The 21157-nt window shown below is 53.2% G+C and overlaps 1 protein-coding gene across 3 annotated transcripts in view; it reads left to right on the forward strand.

The window, feature by feature from the left end:
• Positions 1 to 674: 674 nt before the first annotated feature.
• Tmem44 (transmembrane protein 44) overlaps positions 675 to 21157 on the forward strand; it is a 31175-nt gene continuing 10692 nt past the window's right edge. For all 3 annotated transcript variants that reach the window (XM_028861213.2, XM_028861214.2, XM_028861215.2), the window contains exons 1-9: positions 675 to 916; positions 3447 to 3573; positions 5591 to 5684; positions 6797 to 6963; positions 7142 to 7228; positions 9647 to 9817; positions 11059 to 11205; positions 13313 to 13417; positions 18800 to 18961. In XM_028861213.2, coding sequence (XP_028717046.1) covers positions 780 to 916; positions 3447 to 3573; positions 5591 to 5684; positions 6797 to 6963; positions 7142 to 7228; positions 9647 to 9817; positions 11059 to 11205; positions 13313 to 13417; positions 18800 to 18961 — 1197 coding nt within the window. In that variant the 5' untranslated portion in view covers positions 675 to 779. The remainder of the gene's footprint in view (positions 917 to 3446; positions 3574 to 5590; positions 5685 to 6796; positions 6964 to 7141; positions 7229 to 9646; positions 9818 to 11058; positions 11206 to 13312; positions 13418 to 18799; positions 18962 to 21157) is intronic.

A 21157-nucleotide genomic window follows, 5' to 3' on the forward strand; every position in this document is an offset into this window, starting at 1 on the left:
ATGTTCAGACCACAGCGACATCTCATTTGTCCGAGCAGCGGTCACCACTGTGGACCGTTCTGTAATCCCAACACCGGGGGAGGCTGAAGCAGGAGGTCTTTGAGTTGGAGGCCCACCTGGAGGCTACACAGTGAGCTCCAGGCTAGCCTGGGCCACGAGGCAAAACCCTGCCTCAAAAGTAAATAAACAGTTAAGTGACAGTGTGCTGTGCTTTAAACAAACTTATTGAAACCAATCAAGACACCTTGGAAATATTCTAATGGTTTGCTTTAAAGAAGAAAAAAAAACATTCATTTACCTAATTGTGTGGCCCTGCGGCTGGATGGGAGCGGCATGTTCCAAAATTAACCCCTCCCTGCCTGGGTCTGGGGAGACTGACTGGGTGGCGCCGGGCATGCCTGCCCTTGACAGCTTCGGCAGAGTGTAAGGAAAAAAGCAGAGGCGATCTGTGCCCGCTCCGTCCCCCACCCACCCTTCTGTGCTGCACCTTTTTAACCAGTGACCTCGCGCCTCGGGGGGCAGGAGGGGAGGAGGGTCCCCCACCCCACCCCTAGGAGCGCTTGGCAGCGCCAGAGTATCGTCTGGCTTGGCCACCGGGTTCGTGAACCCGCCAAGGGACAGGGTGCTGGCGGCGCCCTCCTTTGTGCGCCGGCTGCGCGCGGCTCCACCGCTAGGGGGCGGGCCCGCGGCCCGCAGACCCCGACAATAGGCGAGGCCCCGGGCGCGGTGCGGTCCGGCAACTTTCCCCGGGGTCGGCTCCCGGGAGGCTCGGCCGGGCCATGGAGGAGGGGGCCGGCGCCGCGTCCCCGCTCTGGAACTGGGACTACCTGGACCGCTGCTTCGCCCGCCGCCGCGTCTGCATCTCCTTCGGCCTGTGGATCTGCGCCGCCTGCTGCTGGATCGCCGCCCACGCGCTGTAAGGGGGCCGGGACCCGCGCTGGGGGGAGATCGGGCGCCGCTCGCCTCTCTAGGAAACCCGGGGGCGGGAGGGGGGGGTCTTCGGGAAGCAGCTCAAGTCCGGGGTCAGATCTGACACTGCTCTGTGGACTGTCGTGGAGTCCCTTCTGCATTCCCAGCACGGGGAAGCTGGGCTGTGAGCCGGCGGCAGGAGGCTGGGTGGTGCAGTGGGGGCGGCTTGGATTGGCTTCTATTGTCAGCCTTTCCCTGCTGGCTGGCGCGGGGGAGCAAGGGCAAGGTGTAGTAAGCCTTTGGGCCTCCCGTGAGTGAGGATATGCCTCCGAAAAGGAATGTGAGGATTAAATGAGGCAGGCCCGGCAAAGGACTTAGTAAGTGCTCATTAAACACCGTTACGGCGCTGGCTCTGCCACCCACCCTTAGGGAACCCTAGCAAGTCCCTTGATGTTTTCTAGTTTTAATTCACCCAAAGCTGGGAAGAGGTGGGGAAGTGGTGTTCCGACTCCGGCCACAGTGTTTTTTTGCTTGTGTCTACCTTGCAGTGGGTTGGCCAGGTAGTCCCTGTCGCCTGGGTTCTGAGGGTGAAACTTCCAGGTCTTCAGCCACCCAAGTATACCCAGGAAGGAGAGGGGGGGTGCGTCATCGCTCTATCCCCACTGCTGGCACTGGCTCACCTTAGCACTCAGGGGACAACCCCTCAGACCCTCCGCAGTGGTTCCTCGAATCTGCAGTCCCATTGCCTAGTGAGTGGAGTCCAGGAAAGACGCTCTGGGCCTGGGCTGCATTTCTTCACGCCCTTGGTCCTTGCCTGGCCCAGTCCCTGAGGTAGGTTCTGTTAGCACGCTTTCCGATGAGGAGCCTGCCTACAGAGTGAGTATGCAGACTTCAGGGACTGAGCTATCCAGTCAGGGGGCGCAAAGTAAGAGGGCGCCACGGGCACCATCTCCTTTCTCATGGGCATTGTCTCCTTTGTTCCTCAGCCACCCCATGCTGCCCACCCTGTTGGGCATGCTCGCCCCTGGAACCGAGGCTTGCCGAGGTTCAGCAGTGTGCTGAGAAGGCCCGGCTGTGCAGGCTTGAGAGCAAGGCTTCTGTCTTTCACCCAACCTGAGGCTAGACATGGCCCTCTCCTCCCAGGACCCCACCACTCCCGAGCCCCCCTCTCCTCCTCTGTCTGCAGAGAACCAGTCTTCCACGGTGTGGTGTGTGGGCTAGGTTAAGGTCAGTCCAGGAGTCCTGGCCCCCCGAGAGCTTGGAGGACATGCCTGCGAGCAACAGGGCATAGGGCGAAGGCCCCAGCCTGAAGTCAGAGCCTGCATCTACTCACATCGACCCCCTAGGCTGCAGATTCTCCTCTCTCCTATACGGAGGCTGAAATAAAGCATTGCTAATTTGGGTCTTCACTCCTTGACCTTGGATTGGTTTTAGCAGCCCAGAGCGTAGATGTTTAGCTAATGATAACACTCTGTGCTTCAGGCTCGGGGCTGGCAGACCCAGAAAGGTTTAGGGCGTTGGGTTAACAGCCTTCCTTCTGTAACTATGATCTTTGGGACCGGTGCTCAGAACCCGATCAATGGAGTGAGCACCAGCCATCCTGTTTGAGTGGATGAAGCCGGAGCTGCTCCTGGCCCATTGCTCTGTAAAAAACCAGCCGGGAGACACCTGACACCCAGTGGGGTGGAGATGGCATTGGTGATATTGCCAGAGAGTCTCTGGCCTCTCCGAGTCTGCCCCGCCCTCTGTGTGACCCAGGTGTGTGAACAGTGGGGAGAGAGCTGGAGAGAGAGGAGCCAGCCGCTTGGAGACCTGGGGAGGGGGGGGGCAGAGCACTGCGCTGCCTGCCGCTCCGCAGTTCCGTTTTTGTTTTCCCTGCATTCTGAACATGCACAAATTGCTCAACTGGCAGAGCCTGCCACCCACTGCACAGATGGACTGGGTAGGTTTCACTCTCATTTCAAAGAAACAAATTGCCTTTTAAATTTAGGCAATCATCGCTATTGTTAGTGGCGCTGGTGGGGGGGTGGTGGTGACTTTTAGAAACTGTTTCCCTTTCAGAAAATCAAACCTAACAGCTAGCGTGTGAGGGAGGGGAGGGCTCTGTACCTTGACCCAGCCTGATTTGGAGGAGGGAGAAAGAAAAGAGCCCTTCTCTTAAAGACAGAACCTCCTAGGTAGTGTGCAAGCTGGCCTCGAACTCGAGACCTCCTGCTTTCTGCTTCCCACGCACTAGGATCACAGGTGTTTCCGAACATGCCGAGGCTTGGAAGAATCTGAGGTGCATGCCCCTTGCCCGGCTGGTCTCCCCCTTCTGTAGAAGAGGACGCTATGTCTACAAGTACAGCTCCAATTCCTGGCATGGCCTCGTGGTTCTTCTGCTCTTTTCTTCCCCAGAAACATATGCTACACCTAGGGGGTAGCATGGAAACGATGCTTCCCAGAACAGAGGTTACAGCTGCCTCTTCTAGGTACCGTCTCTGGCCTCGTCTCCAACTCACAACCCCTGTGTTCTGTTCACACTCCTGTCACCTCAGGGTTCTCTACCTGAGGTGCACCAAGAAATGTGGCCGGGACCAGTCCACACTGTGCGCGGCCTTCTGCCTCCTGACCAGCCTCTGTGACACCGTGGGGGCCGTTCTGGCCAGACAGCTCACGATCCAGGTAAGTTCCGCACAAGCCTGGCTTCTGCCTCTCCGCGGCAGCCACAGAGGCCTCCTCTGTCGTCTCCCTCGGCCCGCCGAGCAGTTTCCTCTCGGAACCTGTGCCTTGTCCTTCCTGCCTTCTCAAGTGCTCTTTCAGTGTCCACACGGCCCATCCTCACCTCCTTCAAGTGCTTGTTCAAAGCCGCCTTCTAAAGCAAAGCTCCCCGGGGCTGCAGCCATGTCCCAGTGGGTAAGAGCACACAGAGAGGACTAGAGTTTGGGTCCCAGAACCTGTGTCAGGTGACTTATAACTGTATGAACTCCAGCTCCAGGGGATCCCATGACTTCTTCTCCTAGTGTAAACACTTACACTAGGCTGTACACACATGTGTCTGTACACACACACACACACACACACACACACACACACACACACAAATAAGGCCTTCCCTGTGTGAAATTGTAACACACCTCTTCCACAAGTGCTCCAAGCTCCCTTCTGCTGTGGTTTTTGTTGTTGTTTTTGTTTTTATTTTTGTTTTTTTTTAAGACAGAGTTTCTCTGTGTAGCTCTGGCTGTTCTGGAACTCACTTTGCAGACCAGGCTGGCCTCGAACTCAGAGATCCGCCTGCCTCTGCCTCCCAAGTGCTGGGATTAAAGGCGTGCGCCACCACCGCCACGCCCAGTCTGCTGTTTTTTCTTATGTTGCCGTGTCTTAGTTAATTTCCAGTTGCTGTGACAAAACACCATGACCAGGGCGACACATACAAGAAAGTGTTAAATGGGGCTTCTACTTTAGAGGGTTGGGTTCATGACGGCAGAGCAAAGGCATGGTGGCAGGGACAGCTGAGAGCTCACATCTGGATCTGCAAGTAAGAGACAGAGGCACTGGGAAAGGGCTTCAGTCTTTTGATACCTCAAGACCCAGCCCCCAGTGACACACCTCCTCCAACAAGGCCACACCTCCTAATCCTTCCCAAACAGTTCCACCAGCTGGGGTCCAAGCATCCAAATGTATGCGCCTATGGAGGCCATTCTCCTTCAAGCCACCACAGTGAGTCACCCTTGTCAAAAGAACAGGGACTTAGTCACCTCTGTATTGTCACTGTACACAGCTCCTAGGAGACGCTCAGCAAATAGTCATTACCGTTACTGTTTGCAGGGCTGAGACTTGGCAGTGGCAGCTGAGTCCTTCCCCGGGTGGTCGTGTGGGATTTGGCACAGGGAAAAGCGGTTTCTAGTTTCCCCAAAGTGGGGCCCTCAACTAAAGTGTTCTAGCCCTCAACGCATATCCCAAGGAATATTTTTTTTGAGCCCTACCTTAAGGAACTCGTGATTTTATCTTTGTGGCCACCCAGGCAGAGCTAAAGGGGGGGCAGCCTAGTGGTCAGGACACTGGTTCAGAGGTTTGAACCTGCTGAGAACAGTGTCGTGCTGGCCCTGGAGCAGACTCCCTTTTCCATTGGCTTGTGGGGTAGAATGAGGCTCTGTTCGTGTCCAGTGGGGATGGCTGGCAGGAGATTGTTAAATATTTAACTGCCTCCTAGGCACCGAGATCCCCTTGTGTATTAACTCGTTTACTCCGGAAACTGTCCCGTGATAGGGGTCCTGTCATCATTCATCTGCTACAGATGTGGAAACTGAGGCACAGTGAAGCTTTCTGTAAGCCCGCCCTCTAATAAATGCCAGGGCCAGATTCCAAAGCCACAACGTACCCTCTTCCCACTGAAGCTCTTGTCTGGTATTAATGACTTCTTCTAGATCCCGGTTCCAATACTGGCCATGAATTGTCTGCAGACATCTATATGGCAGTCATTGAGGGAGACCTGGTTGTGTGCTGGTTTTACAGATGGGGAAACTGAGTCTCAGAACGCTTCTGTGTCTGGGATATAGCTCCACAGCAGAAGCTACCCATGCTGCCCCGGCATAACTCACCTGGTGTGTGTGTGTGTCGGGGGTATCTCCCAGGAGGGCAGTGCTGTGGTACCTCGGACCTGGTGCTTCATCGCCCAGACTCTGTCTCCATTTGCTTCCAGGTGTTCACTGGTGCCTACCTAGCAGCTGTCGACTTTGTGAACTTTATGTCCGTCCTCTTCCCAGTCTGTGGCTCCAAATCCAAGTCGAAGTCTGGTGAGTGTGCGTACGCAGTCATCCCTTCCGCCTTCCGCCTTCCGCCTCCATTCTTCCGTCCATCCATACGCTCGGTGCCTGTTCCTTACCACACCCCGAGCCAGACGAAGGAATGAGATCCCTGACCTCAGCCACATGAGAAAGATGGGGCCCTAAGCAGTTACAGGGAGGGATGAGAGTCGGAGCTAGGAAAGCGTGTGACAGCGTATGACGACACCATGACTGGTGGGTGTCACAGGCAAGCAGACCAGAACGGGCCAAGGCCAGAAGCAGGGATGTAGATGGCTTCAGGGGACAGTGTGCAAGTCTGGCTGACCAAGCCAAGCCACACAGCTTCTGGAAATGGATGGCAGAAGCAGGCATGCATCGCCTCTGCAAGAGCAGGGTTGGAGGGACCGAGATGGGGTGAAAAGCCCTGAGTACGTAGGACTGGGGGTTCCTGAGAAGAGAGCAGTCAGTGTTCTTAGACTCTTGTCCAAAAGCAGAATGGTCACGTCGATGGGTCAACCCAGTCCACGTAGCTCAGAAGAAAATTATTCTTTTTTTTTTTTTGGTTTTTCAAGACAGGGTTTCTCCTTTCCTGGATCTCGCTCTGTAGACCAGGCTGGCCTCAAACTCACAGAGATCCACTTGCCTCTGCCTCCGGAGTGCTGGGATTAAAGGCGTGCGCCACCACCCGGCGCGAAAATTATTCTTTATAATGCTCCAAAGAGCGTGTGTCCCGTGTTCCAAGGAACGCTACAAAGATGTCCTCTGTCATTGCTGTTTCTCCTGCTCACAGAGTGGGTGGCTTGATGCCCGGTCACTTATCTGTGCCAGTGACAGAAATGGTTGGAACATGGTCATTGGGAATGGGAGTCTAGAAGAGGGGTTACTGTCCACATTAGATACTAGCATTAAAAGATTCCTTCCAAGGAGGACAGGCAGCAGCCGCTGTCGGGGGAGACGGTTTCTGGAAGAGGAACTTGACCCCAGGGCTTTGAAGGGGGTCATGATCGGCCATAGCAAGACACTCAGCAGAGGCTAGAGTCTACACCAGCTTCCCCCCTCACCGGCCGTCTGGTGAATTCTGTCATCCAGGAGCATCATGGGAGGTCTGGTGTTTCCCGCAGGTGGGAGCTGCAGGGAGAGGAAGAGCAGAAGGCACCTGAGAGCCAGGGTGTTTGCCCTGGCTCTGCCGCTGTGCCTGGGTCCCGGCTGGGCAGTCTGGGCTGCTGTCCCCAAGGCTTCAGCCCCAGTCCGAGGGCCACAGCGGAGGCTGCTGGGAAGCCTGCTGCAGGTAAGGCTGAATGTACGAAGATGTGGGTTGGTACAGGTCACACTTCCCTCCTTGTGCCCTTGGAGAGGGTGAGGGTTCTTGCCATTGGAAGGAGGAGCCTTCTAAAAGCAGAAGGGATTGTATTGGGCTTGTTGCTCTTTGGGACATGTGCACAGTCTCTACACATCCATCCTTACAGGAAAACCCGGAAGTCTTCGGCTACCTGCTGGGTGGCATCGCCGCCTTTGGCTCCTGGGCATCCCGGATCCCTCCGTTCTCCAATATCGTGAGACTGGGGTGGGGCTGGGGCTATGGGTCATGTGACCAGCCTTGGGGCATCGGGAGATCCTGGGGGTGGTGTGATGTCCCTGTGTGGAGCACACATGTGCTTACATTTTTCTGAGGAGCCAGTGTATGACAGCAGTGTGGGCTGTGTGTGCATGCATGCATGTGTCCGTGTGTATAGGTGTGTGTAGGGCCATGGCTGAACAGTGGAGTTCTAAGACATACAGGAACCTTCCAGGATGAGGTGCTTCTCTCTACTTCCTGTAGCCAAGGAAAAGTAGAGCAGGAAAAGGTCACATGGATGGAGTCTCACAAGAGAACAAGAAAGGCACAGAAGTCCAACACAGTTAGCTACCCACGGTCTTATTGGCAAATATTTCCAAACATCCGGGCTGTGGGAAGACTTGCTGGCCAGGCCTGCTGAGGCCAAATGCGGCTTATCCTTGGGGAGCTCTCAGTCCCATGGAAGACTCAGATGGTGCCGTGAGGGGTTTCCCTGCTCTCCCGATAGTGGAAACAAGGAGAGACGACCCCTGTGCCGTCAGGGAGTGAGAGGAGACACCATGACAGTATCGGGCTGCAGGGGGTCTCTCATAGTGGCTCGCAAGGGCAGAGGGGACCAGTGGAGGCAGAAGCCGAGGAAGGGCTGTCTGTGCACGGGAGAGGGCCTGGAAAAGCCACCATGCGGGACGGTGCCTGAGTGAGCTCCGGAGCTGGTGTAGAAACTGGCCTGCCGGGTTTTCTCTGTAGAAGACTCTGCTGTGGTGCACCTGCCTCAGTGGCAGGCCCAGCGCCAGCCCTGACACCCGAAAGTGGAAAGAGTCTGTCATTTAGTCTGAGACAGCCACTTTCCCAGGATCGCCACACTTCAGTAGCAGATCCAGAAGGACAGGACGTGGGAGGCAGGTGGCTTGTGACTGTGTGCATCCAGAGCCCAGCTGTGCTTCGAGGCCTGGGCCTCGAAGTCCTGGAGTCCTGTCTCCAGAGATTCCCAGACTGGCTGCAGCAGCCTGTGGAGGAGTCTCCAGGAACGGGGTGGGGCATCACATGGCGGGGAGACCTTCCAGGGAACAAGGGCTGTATCTTGACTACCTGTTCTAGTTCCCTAGGACCTGCTGCGGGGTGGTCAGGCTGGGGAACTCACAGGCCCTTAATGGCTCTGGGAAACTTCCAGGGTTGTGGGAAGGAACCATGGGAAGGACATCATTACCCTCAGGCTGTGAGGCCAGGGACCAGACCCACCCTTACCTCCAGGTACCCCACAGTTAGGTGCTTGACTGGGTCTCTCTTCTCACTGGCCTTCTGCGGATGGTGGCCAGAAGAGAGTCTGAGGATAAAACTAACAGGGATACGTGGCATTCCTGGCTGTTTTTTGTTTGTTTGTGCAGTGCTGAGCTTTTAACCCAGGGCCACACACATCCTAGGCAATCACTCTACCGCCAGTTACATCCCAGCCCATCTGAGCATTCTTGGGGGAGTTAAAGCAAAAAAAACGAGAGAAAAATCAGCCAAAATACACTTTTCTCCTGAAATTGGTTCCATTCCCTAGCCAACACCTAAATATTTCTAAATACCATCACCTGACAAGCAAACCAGATTATACACATTTCATACTTGCATATGTGGAAACTTAAATATATACTGTGCAGTTTAGTATGTAGTCTTGTGTATGCATGTATAAATGTATATATAAAGTGACTTTTTTTGAATATTTATTTATTGGGGGGGTTGGAGATCTGGCACATGGCTACGGTGTTATGATCAGGGGACAACTTGCAGGAGTCGATTCTTCGTACAGTGTGGGTGCCAGGATCCAACCTAAGTCGCCAACAGCGGGTGTCTTTACCTGCTGAGCCACTGGCTGTAAAGTGACTTTGTGCCTACGGAGACTCCTTACATGAAACATCGCACGTGTTCCTTGTTTGTGAGCCAATATCTCTGCTGTTTGTTCTCTCACAACGTCCCCATTGGCTTCACAACCTCCAGAAGGTCGCCTCTCAGTCCCTTGATCTCCCTGTGTGGTGAGGTTCCCCAGCGGGAAAGCTGGGCAGTGGCTCTTTACAACTCAGTCTCCCTCATTGTCCCCAGCTGGCATTCCCAAGGCCCTACCCACTGGCAGGAGGGTCACTGGTCTGTCCCCCAGGAGTCCCCCAGGCATGACCGGGTCCAGAAAAGAACCAGAGCCCCATAGGGTGGACACAGTAAGGAAAGGTGTCTGGTGTTAAGGTTAAGCCAGATTCTGAGGAATGAGTAGGGTTTGCCAGGCAAAGGTAGCAGCATGAACAATAATAGCTAGATGCCCAGCGGGCGGAGCGCCCTTTGTGAGTGGCCTCTGGTAGCGGGCTATGCGATAGGCCACCGAGAGCTGGGGTCTCAGGATCCAGTGTCCACCTGCCCAGCCCCTCTTCTCTATGCACAGTGTCGGGGGAAGTCGCTCTCCTACATCCACCTGTGGGCTCGGTTCCTGTCGGCTCTGGCTGGCCTCCTCTACGCCTCGGCCATCGTGGCCCACGACCGGCAGCCTGAGTACCTCCTCCAGGCCACACCCTGGTTCCTGATTTCTCTGGGCCGAGCTGCGCTGGACCTCGCTGTATCCCAGAGACTGTGGAGTCTGGATCGCCTGCAGCCCGGGGCCTTGTCCTACCTCCCGCCTGCCCTGGCCTCTTTTGGTCTTGCTTAGGTAGCATGTGGTCCAGCAGCCCAGGGATTTGAAGCCTGGGACAGGCAGGCACCAGCGCAGTGATCTGCAGTTCACGGGCTTTCTTAGTTCAAAGACAATTCTCTTGCCCAGAGCAAGGGAAATGGGAAGACTCTGAGCCTTGGGGGTCCAAGGCCCCGGCTCCAGGGGCTCCAGGCTCGATTCTGCTTCCTACCAGGCATCCACCTCTCCCAGGATCCTGCCCTCTCAGGGGGAGGAGTCTGTTTCTTTTCTCCACGACTAGGCCTTTCTGAGAGGGCTTGGCGGGCTGGCCTGCCAATCAGGGTCCTTCTGCTCTATCCTCTTCTGCTGGTGCAGAGATCAAAGATGACCAGTGCCGCCTCCAGTCAGGGCTGCTGAGCCCGCTCCTGGGGCCCCAGGGGCGCGGCCTGATGTACTGTCACCCGGGTGTCCTTAGTGAGTGTTTCAAGGGCAAGAGGAGCTGAGCTGGAGGCTGGAGGAGGCTGGTGGCGGTGGTGGTGGTGACAGCCTCCGAATGTGACCCCGCTCTGGTAGTGGTGGGAGAGTGTAAATCACCCAGAAGTCTAAGACCAAAGCGGGCCCACTCTTAAGGCTCCGCCCGAGAAGCTGCCCTCGTCCCTTCTGATTACCTGTCACCTCCAGAATTCTCTAGCTGCCGCTTTATAGGGTTTTTCCTTTATGAGACAAGTTCTTGGAAGGTAGCTAAGGCTAGCCTTGAATCCAGCCAGATCCTCCCGCCTCAGCCTTGGAAGTGTGTCTTCCATGGCCTGCCTTCTTTGGTAGATCTCTGCACGTCTTCCCTTCTAAGGGCGCCAGGCATTGTGTGAAGGCCCATTTTGGGTCTCCTTTCAAATAAGCCTGTTTTTTCATGTCGACCACATGTGTTTTCCACCACTGCGCGTGCGGTCACTGTGAGGCATGCCCCGAGGAAAGACGGTCTTCGAATGTTTCTGCCTCCCAAGCATTTAGCAGGGGACAGAAAGACAGAGAAAAATTGATCAGGCCGGGGCTTCCAAGATGTGCTCTGTCCGCCTGGGACAGGATCATTCCAGGAAGGGACCAGGGCCGGCTGCTGGGGCAGAAGGGTGTGAAGAGCACCCCCTAGAGGCTGAAATTCTCCGCTTCCGTTTACCTTAACTTCCGCGTCTCAGATCATCTTTCTGTCCTGTGTGATCAAGAGCAAGATGAGACGAGCCTTCGGATTTGCTGCCGAAGTCAGAGAGGGCCCCGACACGGAAGCCCTTTTGACCTGCGCAGAGAGAGAAGAAGAAAGTCAGGAGGCCGGGACTGAAGACAAGGTCTCTCTGGGTAGAAAATGTCTGTTTTGCTGGCTGGGTGCACAGAGGTGGGAAGTACTGGGTACAGTGACTTCTTTCCAGGCTTGGTCTCTTAAAGAGACTGCTTTTACGCCGGGCGGTGGTGGTGGTGCACGCCTTTAATCCCAGCACTCGGGAGGCAGAGGCAGGCGGATCTCTGTGAGTTCGAGGCCAGCCTGGGCTACATAGGGAGTTCCAGGACAGGCACAAAGCTACACAGAGAAACCCTATCTCAAAAAAACAAAAAAAGAAAGAAAGAAAAAAGAGAGAGAGAGAGAGAAGAAAAGAAACTGCTTTCAGTGTCCAAAGCTCACATGATCCTGAATGCAATGGGATCCTCCATTTTCCCGGTTCCAAGAACTCTTTTATTTGTTGTTGTTGTTGTTGTTGTTGTTACTCCAGGCATCTTGTAGCTGTGCAGTTGGATAGTCAAATAGTCACTCGTGTTACCCAACTAACTCACTTACAGACACACACACACTCACATACTGCCTAAGTTAGTGTCTTCGTTTTCAAACAGCGTGGGCTTCTCCGCTCTTACTTCATCAGTTTGCTTCCCCTTTCCCGTGCGTCTTTATGTCGTTACCTCCTCCTGACAACCCCAGAGCACGCTCAATCAATGCTCATCCCTGCCTTTGCACATCTGTGTGACCCTGTTTCTGGAAAACTGTCCCAGGTCACAAGGGCCCACTTGGACTTGAGGCCGCTGCAGTTTAACTCTCCCGGCTTGGAGGCTGGGCTTGCTAATGCTCGTCTGGGGCAGTCGCTTGTGATGGTGTCCGACATTTACAGCTATGGGTCACCACTAGTGAGAGTCGATACGCCTGGGGCACGTGTTTGTCGTCTTGGTTTTGCAGGGCTGGGCATAGACCGGGGCCTTCTGCCCACCAGACAACACCATCTCTGTCCTGCACCCCCAGCCTCCTGCCTCTTTTTGTTTGATCCAGACCGGTGACGTCCATGAGTAACCGGAACGGACCCTACCTGAGGCAGCTTGTCCTCATCCGGACCCTAACTGAGGCAGCTTGTCCTCATCAAAAAGCCGCCTTTCTAAGTCATTGTGGACACTCATAGGAAGTTTAAGATAAGCAACTCCCATTTACGGATTTTTGGGTAGCTAAAGAGGTGTCACCTGCTCCTAGGGTCCCTTTTACATAGCACAGATGTGAAGGAGGCTGGGATTCCTTTACTAAAAGGACTGGGAAATGGGAAAAGAAAGGGTGAGTGAAAAAATGAAAAGTAAAACTGCTCCACAGAACATTCTAGGCTCAACAGGGTAGCCTGAGCAGGCAAAATGGAAGCGACTGGTGTGTATATAACAAAAGGAGGTGGGCCGTTTAGGCTCTTGGATCTGAGTTTGCAGGAAGACCCCAGGGGGCATTTATTTCCTTCACTCTAGCAACCGTGGTAAAACTGGGCCTCACCAGGTTGCTCATAGTACAGAGGTCTGTGTGACTCTGGACAGACAGGGAGAAGCCTCTGCGTGTCTGCCACGGTCCTCGGAGGTGTGTGCAATATTTTGACATTGTCATCCACAAAGTTCACGCTTGAGAGTCACACAGTTGTTACCAAAAAAAGCAAAAATAAACCTAACCGTGTTTTGAGTAAGGTTGTGATCTTGGGTTGGGCTCTATTCATTCATAGTTGTCGTGTGGCAGGCGAGCTGTGGATTGAACACACCTGGTAATAGTCAAAGTCCTCACATCGTGGTCCCTGGACCAGATGTCCCTACTCTGAAGCCAAGGTGGCCTCTAGCAAGCTTTCCTAAGGTCCCATCAAGTCTGAGTCACTGTTCGGATCAGACTGCCCTCAGTGCGTGCTGTGGTGGCCCCAGATTCTGTGCTCACAAAGATCTCGAGGAAACTGCTTTTCCTGAGGCAGGGTCTCACTGTGTATACCCAGCTGTAAACCCCACTGTGTGGATCAGGCTGGCCTCGAACTCGCAGAGATCCACCTGCCGCTCAGGCTCAAAGGTGTGCACTACCTCGTCTTAAGGACTCCTTTGAATAAAATGAGACCTTCCTTTCAGAAGGTGCCTCCCGGCTTTACAATTTCTCCTTGTTGCCTCTCTGTTTCTGTTTCTGTGAAGAACCCCGACTGGGTGCCTCTCACCAGCCTGTCACACTGCAAGCCACTGAGGACAATGACAGCCATCAGCCGCTACATGGAGCTGACTGTTGAGCCTGTGCAGCAGGTGAGTGGTGCTGGGTATCCAGATGGTGAGAAGAAAGCAGCCCTGGAAGGCTTCCTGGAAGAGGTGGTACTTCAGCTGCTGGGGTCCGTTTAGAGTTCTCCAGAGTTGCGGTGGAGGGGAGCCCGTGGGAGAAGTCCTTTGCCCTCTGCTCTCTTAGGGCCCATGGCTGGGGACTGATAAAAGAGAAAGAAACCGTTTAGTTACCTCTACAAGGGTGTTCACAGAGAAAAATGGGCTCCGAAGAAAGTCTCCAGATGGTTGAGGCTTCTAACCCATCTCAGGCTCAGGGAAAAGGCCTAGAGCTTGTGGGGTCAGGAGGCGAATTAGGAAAGGAGAGGGGAGGGGAAGTGTGGCTTCTTACGTGGGAAAAGTCTCAGGTGACAGACAACAGCTGTGTCTGGACGTGGCTTGCCTGGTAGGAAAAAAATGGGTTTCGTTTACAAATGTGAATTACCACACAGAAAGGAAAATGTATACAGTTGGCCTCTTTTTAAGATTTTAGTTTTTATTCATTTAAATGTTTTCTCATTGTATCTGTTCGTCATATGTGGTTCCTTGTTACCTGAAGATATTTTTCGTACCCGTGTAAACTGTGTGCATGCTTATGAATGTTGTATGTCTACTGTGTGCTCCCCACCCGATGTATCAGTACTTGATGCATTGCTGAGACAAAATAAACAACTTCAGGGAGATAGGTTTATTTGGGATCACAGTTCGAGGGTACAGTCCATCATGGTGGGGAGCCTGAGGCGACGGGTCACATGGTATCCACAGGCGAGAAGCAGGGGAAGATGGGTGCTTGTGCATGGCTTTAGGCCCCGGGAACAGTGAAGTCCACTCTTAGGATGGGTCTTCCCACTCAACTGATCTGCTCTTCACGTGCTTACCGAGAGGCTGGTCTCCTAGGTGACTCTAGGTCCTGTCAAGGTGACAGTCAGTGTTAGCCATCACGCCAACCCTGCTTCCTGGCTCTCTCCCTTCCCTTTAGTTCACTTGGTTTTCTCTGACAGTGTCTTAGTCAGGGTTTCTGTTGCTGTGAGAGACACCAGGCCCTCGGCAGCACTTATAAAGGAAACCATTTAATGGGGCTGGCTTACAGCTCTGAGGTTCAGTCCATTATCATCATGGTGGGACATGGCGGTGTGCAGGCAGACACAGTGCTGGAGAAGGAGCTGAGAGCTCTCCATCTTGGTCCCCTGGAAGCAGGAGTCTCTGTCCTACTGGCCAGACTTGAGTGTATACGACCTCAAAGCCCACCTCCCACAGTGACACACTTCCTCCGACAAGGTCCCACCTACTTCACAAGGCCACACTTCCTAACAGTGCCTCTCCCTGTGGGCCACACATTCACACACATGGATTTATGGGGGCGTGCATATCCAAACCACCACAGCCAGTTTCACTTCTAGGCTCATGTCATAGACACAGACACAACCGTGTCTGGCCTAAAATCAAGGGACCACAGGTAATAACTTACCTTTCTGAGACTGATGGAATTCTCTTAATGTGACTCTCTGGAGTCTGATCTACTTTCCCGCAAATGGCCTGGCGGTGTTTTTCTTTAAGTCCATTCCATTGTGTGTGTGAGTTACACTGTCTACTTATTCTTCCGTTGCTGGATACCTGGGTTGGTTCCATAGCTTAGCTGCTGCACATAGTGTCTCAGTGAGCACTGACGTGTGGGTGTCTCTGTGACGCATTGACTAGAAGTCCTTCAGGTTCGTACCTAGGAGTGCTAGCTGTGCTAGATATATTTTTAGCTTTGTGAGACTCGCCCACACTGACTTCCTGGGGGCTAGATTAGTTTATATTGCCACCAGGAAATGTGTAAGGATCCCCTTACGTCCGTGTTTTTATCAGCATTTTTTGTCTTCTTTTTCATTCTGTCTCTCTTTGTGTGTATGTGTGTGTGTGTGTCTGTGTGTGTGTGTGTGTGTGTGTGTGTGTGTGTGTCTGTGTAGGCCAGAGAGGATGTTGGAGCTAGAGTTACAGGCAGTTGTGAGCCATGCGATGTGGGTCTTGGATCTGAACTCAGGTCCTCTAGAAGAGCAACGTGTGCTCCCAGGCACTGAGCCATCTCCTCCGGCCTGTTCTTTGTTTTCTTAATGACTGCCATTCTGACTGGGGTGAGAGAGAATTTCCACATAGTTTCTAACTAAGATTTTTCTGATAGGTAGTGAGGTTGAATGCTTTTTGTATGCTTATTGATCCCTTATATTTCATCTTCTGTGGACTGTAAATTTCATTAGACTATTTATTAAGTTGATTGGTTTCTTGTCGTTCAGTATTTTTCAGTCCTTTGTATATTCTAGATGTTAATGTTTGATGGATAGATTGTTAATATTATTATGGTATAGTCCAGAAAGCAATGTCTGCTAGCAAAGATTTTCCCCCCTTCAGTAGGCTCTCTTATTTGATGAGTTATTTCCACTGCAGTTCACAAGCTTTTTAATTTCATGAGGTTTCATTTATCAACTCCTGAGCCGCTGGAGTCCTGTTCAGAAAATTCATGCCTATGCGTGAATCTTAAAGTATTTTACCCCTTTTCCTCTAATAATTACAGAGTACTAGGTCTTACTTTGAGGGCTTGGTTCATTTGGGGCTGCTGTTCTTCATCTTGCTATTTTCTTTTCCTGCTTTGGTTTTTTTTTTTTCTTTTCTTTTTTTCCTCCCTCCTCCCTCCCCTTGAGATGGGTTCTTAGCTTACTATGTAGCTCTAGCTGGCCTGAAACTTGCTACATAGACCAGACTGACCTTGAACTCACAGAGACCTTCCAAACCCAGCACCATTCTACATGAGGGACTTGGAGCACCCTTGAGTATCACTGGGCATGGTGGTCCTGGAAGGAATCCCCATTCTGAGGGATGACTGCTTTTTTGGCGGCTAAGATATGGCAAAGAGTTTCTCCTGGTTTTTACTTGTCTTTCATTTAAAATATATGTGCCAAAGAGATGTTTTGGTCCCTCACAGAATGAGTGCATGTGAAAGATGGAGAGGTGACAGGAGTGTCAGATCACCAGGTGTGGTATCCAGCTGTCAGTCCAGTATCCAGCTGGAGAGGAGGCTTTGGGTCTAAGTTCAAGGTCACCTGTGCATGTTTGAACTATCATTAGGTGGCAGATAGGCAGGAAGAAGTGACTAGAAGTTGGCGGTCAGCAATGGTCACTGAGAGTCTTGAGAAGAGGAGGTGAGACTTTGGCTAAGGCTGGAGTTGACGGGAAAGCAGAGAGTTAGAAGTGGAGTTCGTAAGGGGCTGCAGGACTCCGGCCTATCTTCTCAGTCTTCTAGAGGGAGAGGGCCGGGAAAGAGATGACGATCCGTGTCTGCAACCCCTACCCACGCGCGAGGGGCGTGTGACTCCCTCCTTCTCCCCCCCACCAATCCCAGCCACCAAGGCCGTTCACTCAGCCTCTTCCACCTGTGTCCACCAGGGGGCGAGAAGGGCCGAGGCCATGTGGACCAACAGCTCCACCCTCAGTGGGCAGGTTTGAAATCCCTTGTTCGTCTATTGATCGGGGTGTATAATCTGCCCCGGGAAATTTTAGAATTTGTTCTGTTGCCCGGGAGCCACCTGCTTCCCGGCTCCACCCACGGGTTTCGATTTCAGCTCCCTCCTCCTGGGGGCAGCAGGGTGGCACCTTACCCGTGTTCCAGGGCTGCCCCCGGAACACCGCCTTTGCCCCCTGGTGGGTTTCTCCACCTGTCCCGCTGACGCACATGGAATGGTGTTGTACGCTGTCCACCTAGGACTGAGCCCTCATGATGGGGCCAGAGCGTTTACATCGGGTCCCTCTGTTGTTGCTGAGATCACCAACCTCGTTGGTTTGGCTGCGAAACCGAGACCCAAAGGGGACACATTGCCTTTGGCGGTGACTCAGTCGGTTAGCAGATGACCTTTCAGAAAGCTTTGATTGCGGCTGCCATCGTCGGGCACGCGGCATAGAGGAATCACTTCTGTCCTTTCCACCATGCGGCTTCTGGGGGATCCAACTCAGGTCGCCAGGCTGGGTGGCAGGCACCCTTACCTGTTGAGTCGTGGTGCTAGACCCAGTGTGCAGCCCAGGCTGGCCTTGAACTCACAATCCTCCTGGCAGTTCCTCCTCAGTACATCCCACCACCTTCGCCATCACAAACCCGAGCCTATTTATTGTTGTTGTTGTTGTTGTTGTTGTTATTCAAAGGGAGAGTCTCTTGTAAGCCAGTCTTCCCTGGAACTCACTATGTAGACGAGGACGACCTGGAACTGCTGATCCTCCTGCCTCCGCCTCCCCAGTGCTGGAATTGAGGGCATCCTCCACACCCAGGCCGAAGCCCAGAATGCTGCATGGTTCTGAAAGTCCAGCAGATCGAGCTTTTCTGATCGATAGGGAGACTCTCTCCACCCCACCCCCCACCCCAGTCCCTGTGCTCTGTGTAGGGATAGATGGACGGGCTAGGGAGGTTGCAGATAGATGGATGACGGATAGATCCCAGTCCACAGACCTTCTTCCAGGGTCTCCCAATCCTCCCGCCATCCCTTCACATGCTGCTCTGGTGTGAGTCGGTAAATCCTCAGCCGGAGGTGTTGCAGCTGTCCAGGTTACAAATGGACACCCCCTTTCATCCAGGAATTCCTAGAGATTCTCTGAGGGCCCAGAAGTCCGAGATGTCTGGCTGGTTTTTTTTTTGTTTTGTTTTGTTTTGTTTTTTGTTTTTTTTCTGTTGCTTCGAGAAAACACCACGACCAAGGCCGCTGATAGGATGAAGGGTGTGTTTACGCTTGCAGTTCCCGAGAGTGAGAGTCCGTATCGGGGAGGGCAGCAGGCAGCAGACATGGTAGCTGGAGCTGGCCCCGGAAACGGAGAGCTCACGCCCGGAACTGCAAACACAAAGGGGAGAACCAACTGTCAACGGCACGAATCTTAACGTACCCAAGCTCCCCGCCACTGATGTACTGCCTCCAACGACTCCACACCTCCTGGACTGCCCGGTGCCACCAACGAGGGACCTGATGTTCAAAAGCCTGGGACTCCGAGGAACATCTCGTGCAAACCACTGCACTGGTGTGACTTTACCGGAGTCCGCACAGACCGGAAAAGCAAGAGATTTCAAAACCCTGAGTACCCATCCGTGAGGGGTTGGTTACATGGACTCCTAACGTCTATAATGCTACTCTTAACAAACCCCCATAGCTTGTCACATAGAACTATATCCGAGGCACATCATTAAGGGGACGTAAAATGTGTAAGAGACTGTGGAGTGTGCTGCTGCTTGTGGAATTCAGGAACAGTGCGCCACACACATCGGTGCCTTTGGAATACTAAAGTGCATGCATGCTTTGAGTGCTAAAAGGGGAATTAAATCAAGTGTCCCTGCTCACCCTGTTCCTTCGCTCCTTGCAGGCAGGCTGTAGTGGCACCAGGCTACCCGGTGATGGACAGACGAGCACGGAAGATCCCCCCTTGCAGGAGCCTCCCTCATTCCCTCCCATCCAGGTCATCCAGGCCAGAGTGTCTTCCAGCAGCAGCTCCTCCGAGGTCTCCTCCATCAACTCCGACCTGGAGGTACAGGGCCTCCCCGGCGGGTGGGGTGTGCATGGGTGTGTCACCTACCAGCACTTGCTGGGGCCTCCTTGAGATTGACCTGCTTTCTAACGCTGCCTTATTAACCTCAAAACTGCTAATCATGAGTGAAGCGCCTCACGGCTCCCACGGTCTATGGAGAAGCTTCTCAAACTAGGACAGGACTCCAGCGATGCCTAGGTGGGGCTGGTCAAAGGGAATCCTGGACGATGGGGTCCAGTTCTCATAGACTACTTACGTATTCGGGTCCTTCCTACAGAAAAAAAAAAAATCTCTTAAAAGCCTGTGTAGTGGTTTAGGATTGATGGCTTAGGCCGTAACCCCAGTGCGCAGGCGGCTGAGGCAGGAGGATCATGAGTTCAAAGCCAGCCTGGGCTATATAAGAACCTGTTAGAAGGAAAGGAGAGAGGGAGAGAGAAGGAAGGCCTCCATCTCACTGTGTATCTGAAATGCACGTCACTCCAGGGATGCACAGACAGGCATAACTCTCACGTGTGTCCTGTCGCTCCGGGATCCTGCAGCTGGGGTTCCCAGCCACCTTCAACAAGGCAGTTTCCATTTGTCCAAGGACAGAGGAGAGCAAGGACGGCACAGAGGTCGCATGTATGTCGGAGAAGGATGCCACCTGGCTTTTTTGGTGGAGGAATGGCTGAGTTTTGTGCCCTAGCCTTTTGGGTGCTGAATGTCCATTTGTGGAATGGTGGGTCGTCAGCAGCAAGTGACGCTGAGTCGTGGCTTGGGTTTGGTTTGATTTTTTTTTTTTTTTCCCCAAGACAGGGTATCTCTGTGTAGTTTTGGAGCCTGTCCTGGAACTCACTCGGTAGCCCAGGCTGGCCTCGAACTCACAAAGATCCACCTGGCTCTGCCTCCCGAGTGCTGGGATTAAAGGCATTGGTTTGATTTTTTAATGCCCTTATTTGCCAAAATAATCATGTGCTCAGAGTCTGAAAATTAGATTTATACTGTACCCTGAAATCCAAAACTCAGAACTTCTGACTGTGAGGTAAACCAGACTCTGTAGTGTGATGTTCCAGACGTTTCTGCTCATAGCTAGGGTTCTGTCCTGGCCATTCTCTCCCCTGTCCCGGGCCTCTGGACCTTTCTTCCTGGGTTCCCTCTAGCCTCATTTCCATGGGCCAGAATTCTACCCAGAAGCCTGCTTCTGTAAACCCCCACCCCAGGACCAGAGGCTCCCTCCCTGCTGCCCAGAGCCCATTTTCCTGCCCACCTCCACAGGTGGCCGTGGCCTGATGAGTGTGGGTGCGTCGCACGTCCCTCACTCTTAGAACAGCTGGCGTTTGAGAGCTGGGCTGGAGTTAGGAACTGTGCACCTCTTGGGGCCATTTTCCTAAACTGAGTCTAAGAGTATTTGCGACACCAAGAAGCCTGGAGCTGGCGGTCTCCACTGAGGTCTGGAGCTGAAGGGACTAGAGAGGGAAAGCCCAGGGCAGAGCAGGGACAGGAGGGTCCGTGGGGGAGTAGGGCAATATTTACTTTGTGGAAATGATGACATCTCCTCCCCCCAGCCCCCCAAAGCACCTGGCATCCGTCTGGAACCTGCCCCTGTGGCTAGTCCGGGCCGTGTCTCTGCTCCGCGGTCCTTATTCTTCCCCCAGTTATAATCTCACAGTTTTTAGAAGTCCATTATTTAAAAATAGGTGCATCCTTGCTGTTCGGGTGTCTCATACCTGTAATCCCAGCACTCTGGCAGCTAACACTAGAGGATCCCTGAAAGTTGAAGACCAGCCGGACTACACAGTGAGACCCTGTCTCAACACGAAGCCAGAAGTTACACATGTGTAAATCCTCAGAGTCCAAACAAAGCAAGCGGCCCTGGCTGCGTCTCCCCACATTAAAAGATAAATGTATAAGCTGGATGGTGATGGCACATACCTTTAATCCCAGCATTCGGGAGGCAGAGGCAGGCGGATCTCTGTGAGTTCGAGGTCAGCCTGGTCTACAGAGCAAATTCCAGGACAGCCAAGGCTACAGAGAGAAATCCTGACTTGGAGATAAAACAAACAAACAAAACTCTCATCTTTTCTATTTCTGTATGGTTTTGTTTATTGCTGGGGACTGAACCCCAAGTCTTGACCAGCCTGCAAAAGCACTCTACTGTTGAGCCAAGCAGACCTACGCCTTTTAAAAACTCATACAGTGTTCGTGACTCTGCTGGTC

The sequence above is a fragment of the Peromyscus leucopus genome, chromosome 12, assembly GCF_004664715.2.
Source record: "Peromyscus leucopus breed LL Stock chromosome 12, UCI_PerLeu_2.1, whole genome shotgun sequence".
NCBI classification, from domain to species: domain Eukaryota; kingdom Metazoa; phylum Chordata; class Mammalia; order Rodentia; family Cricetidae; genus Peromyscus; species Peromyscus leucopus.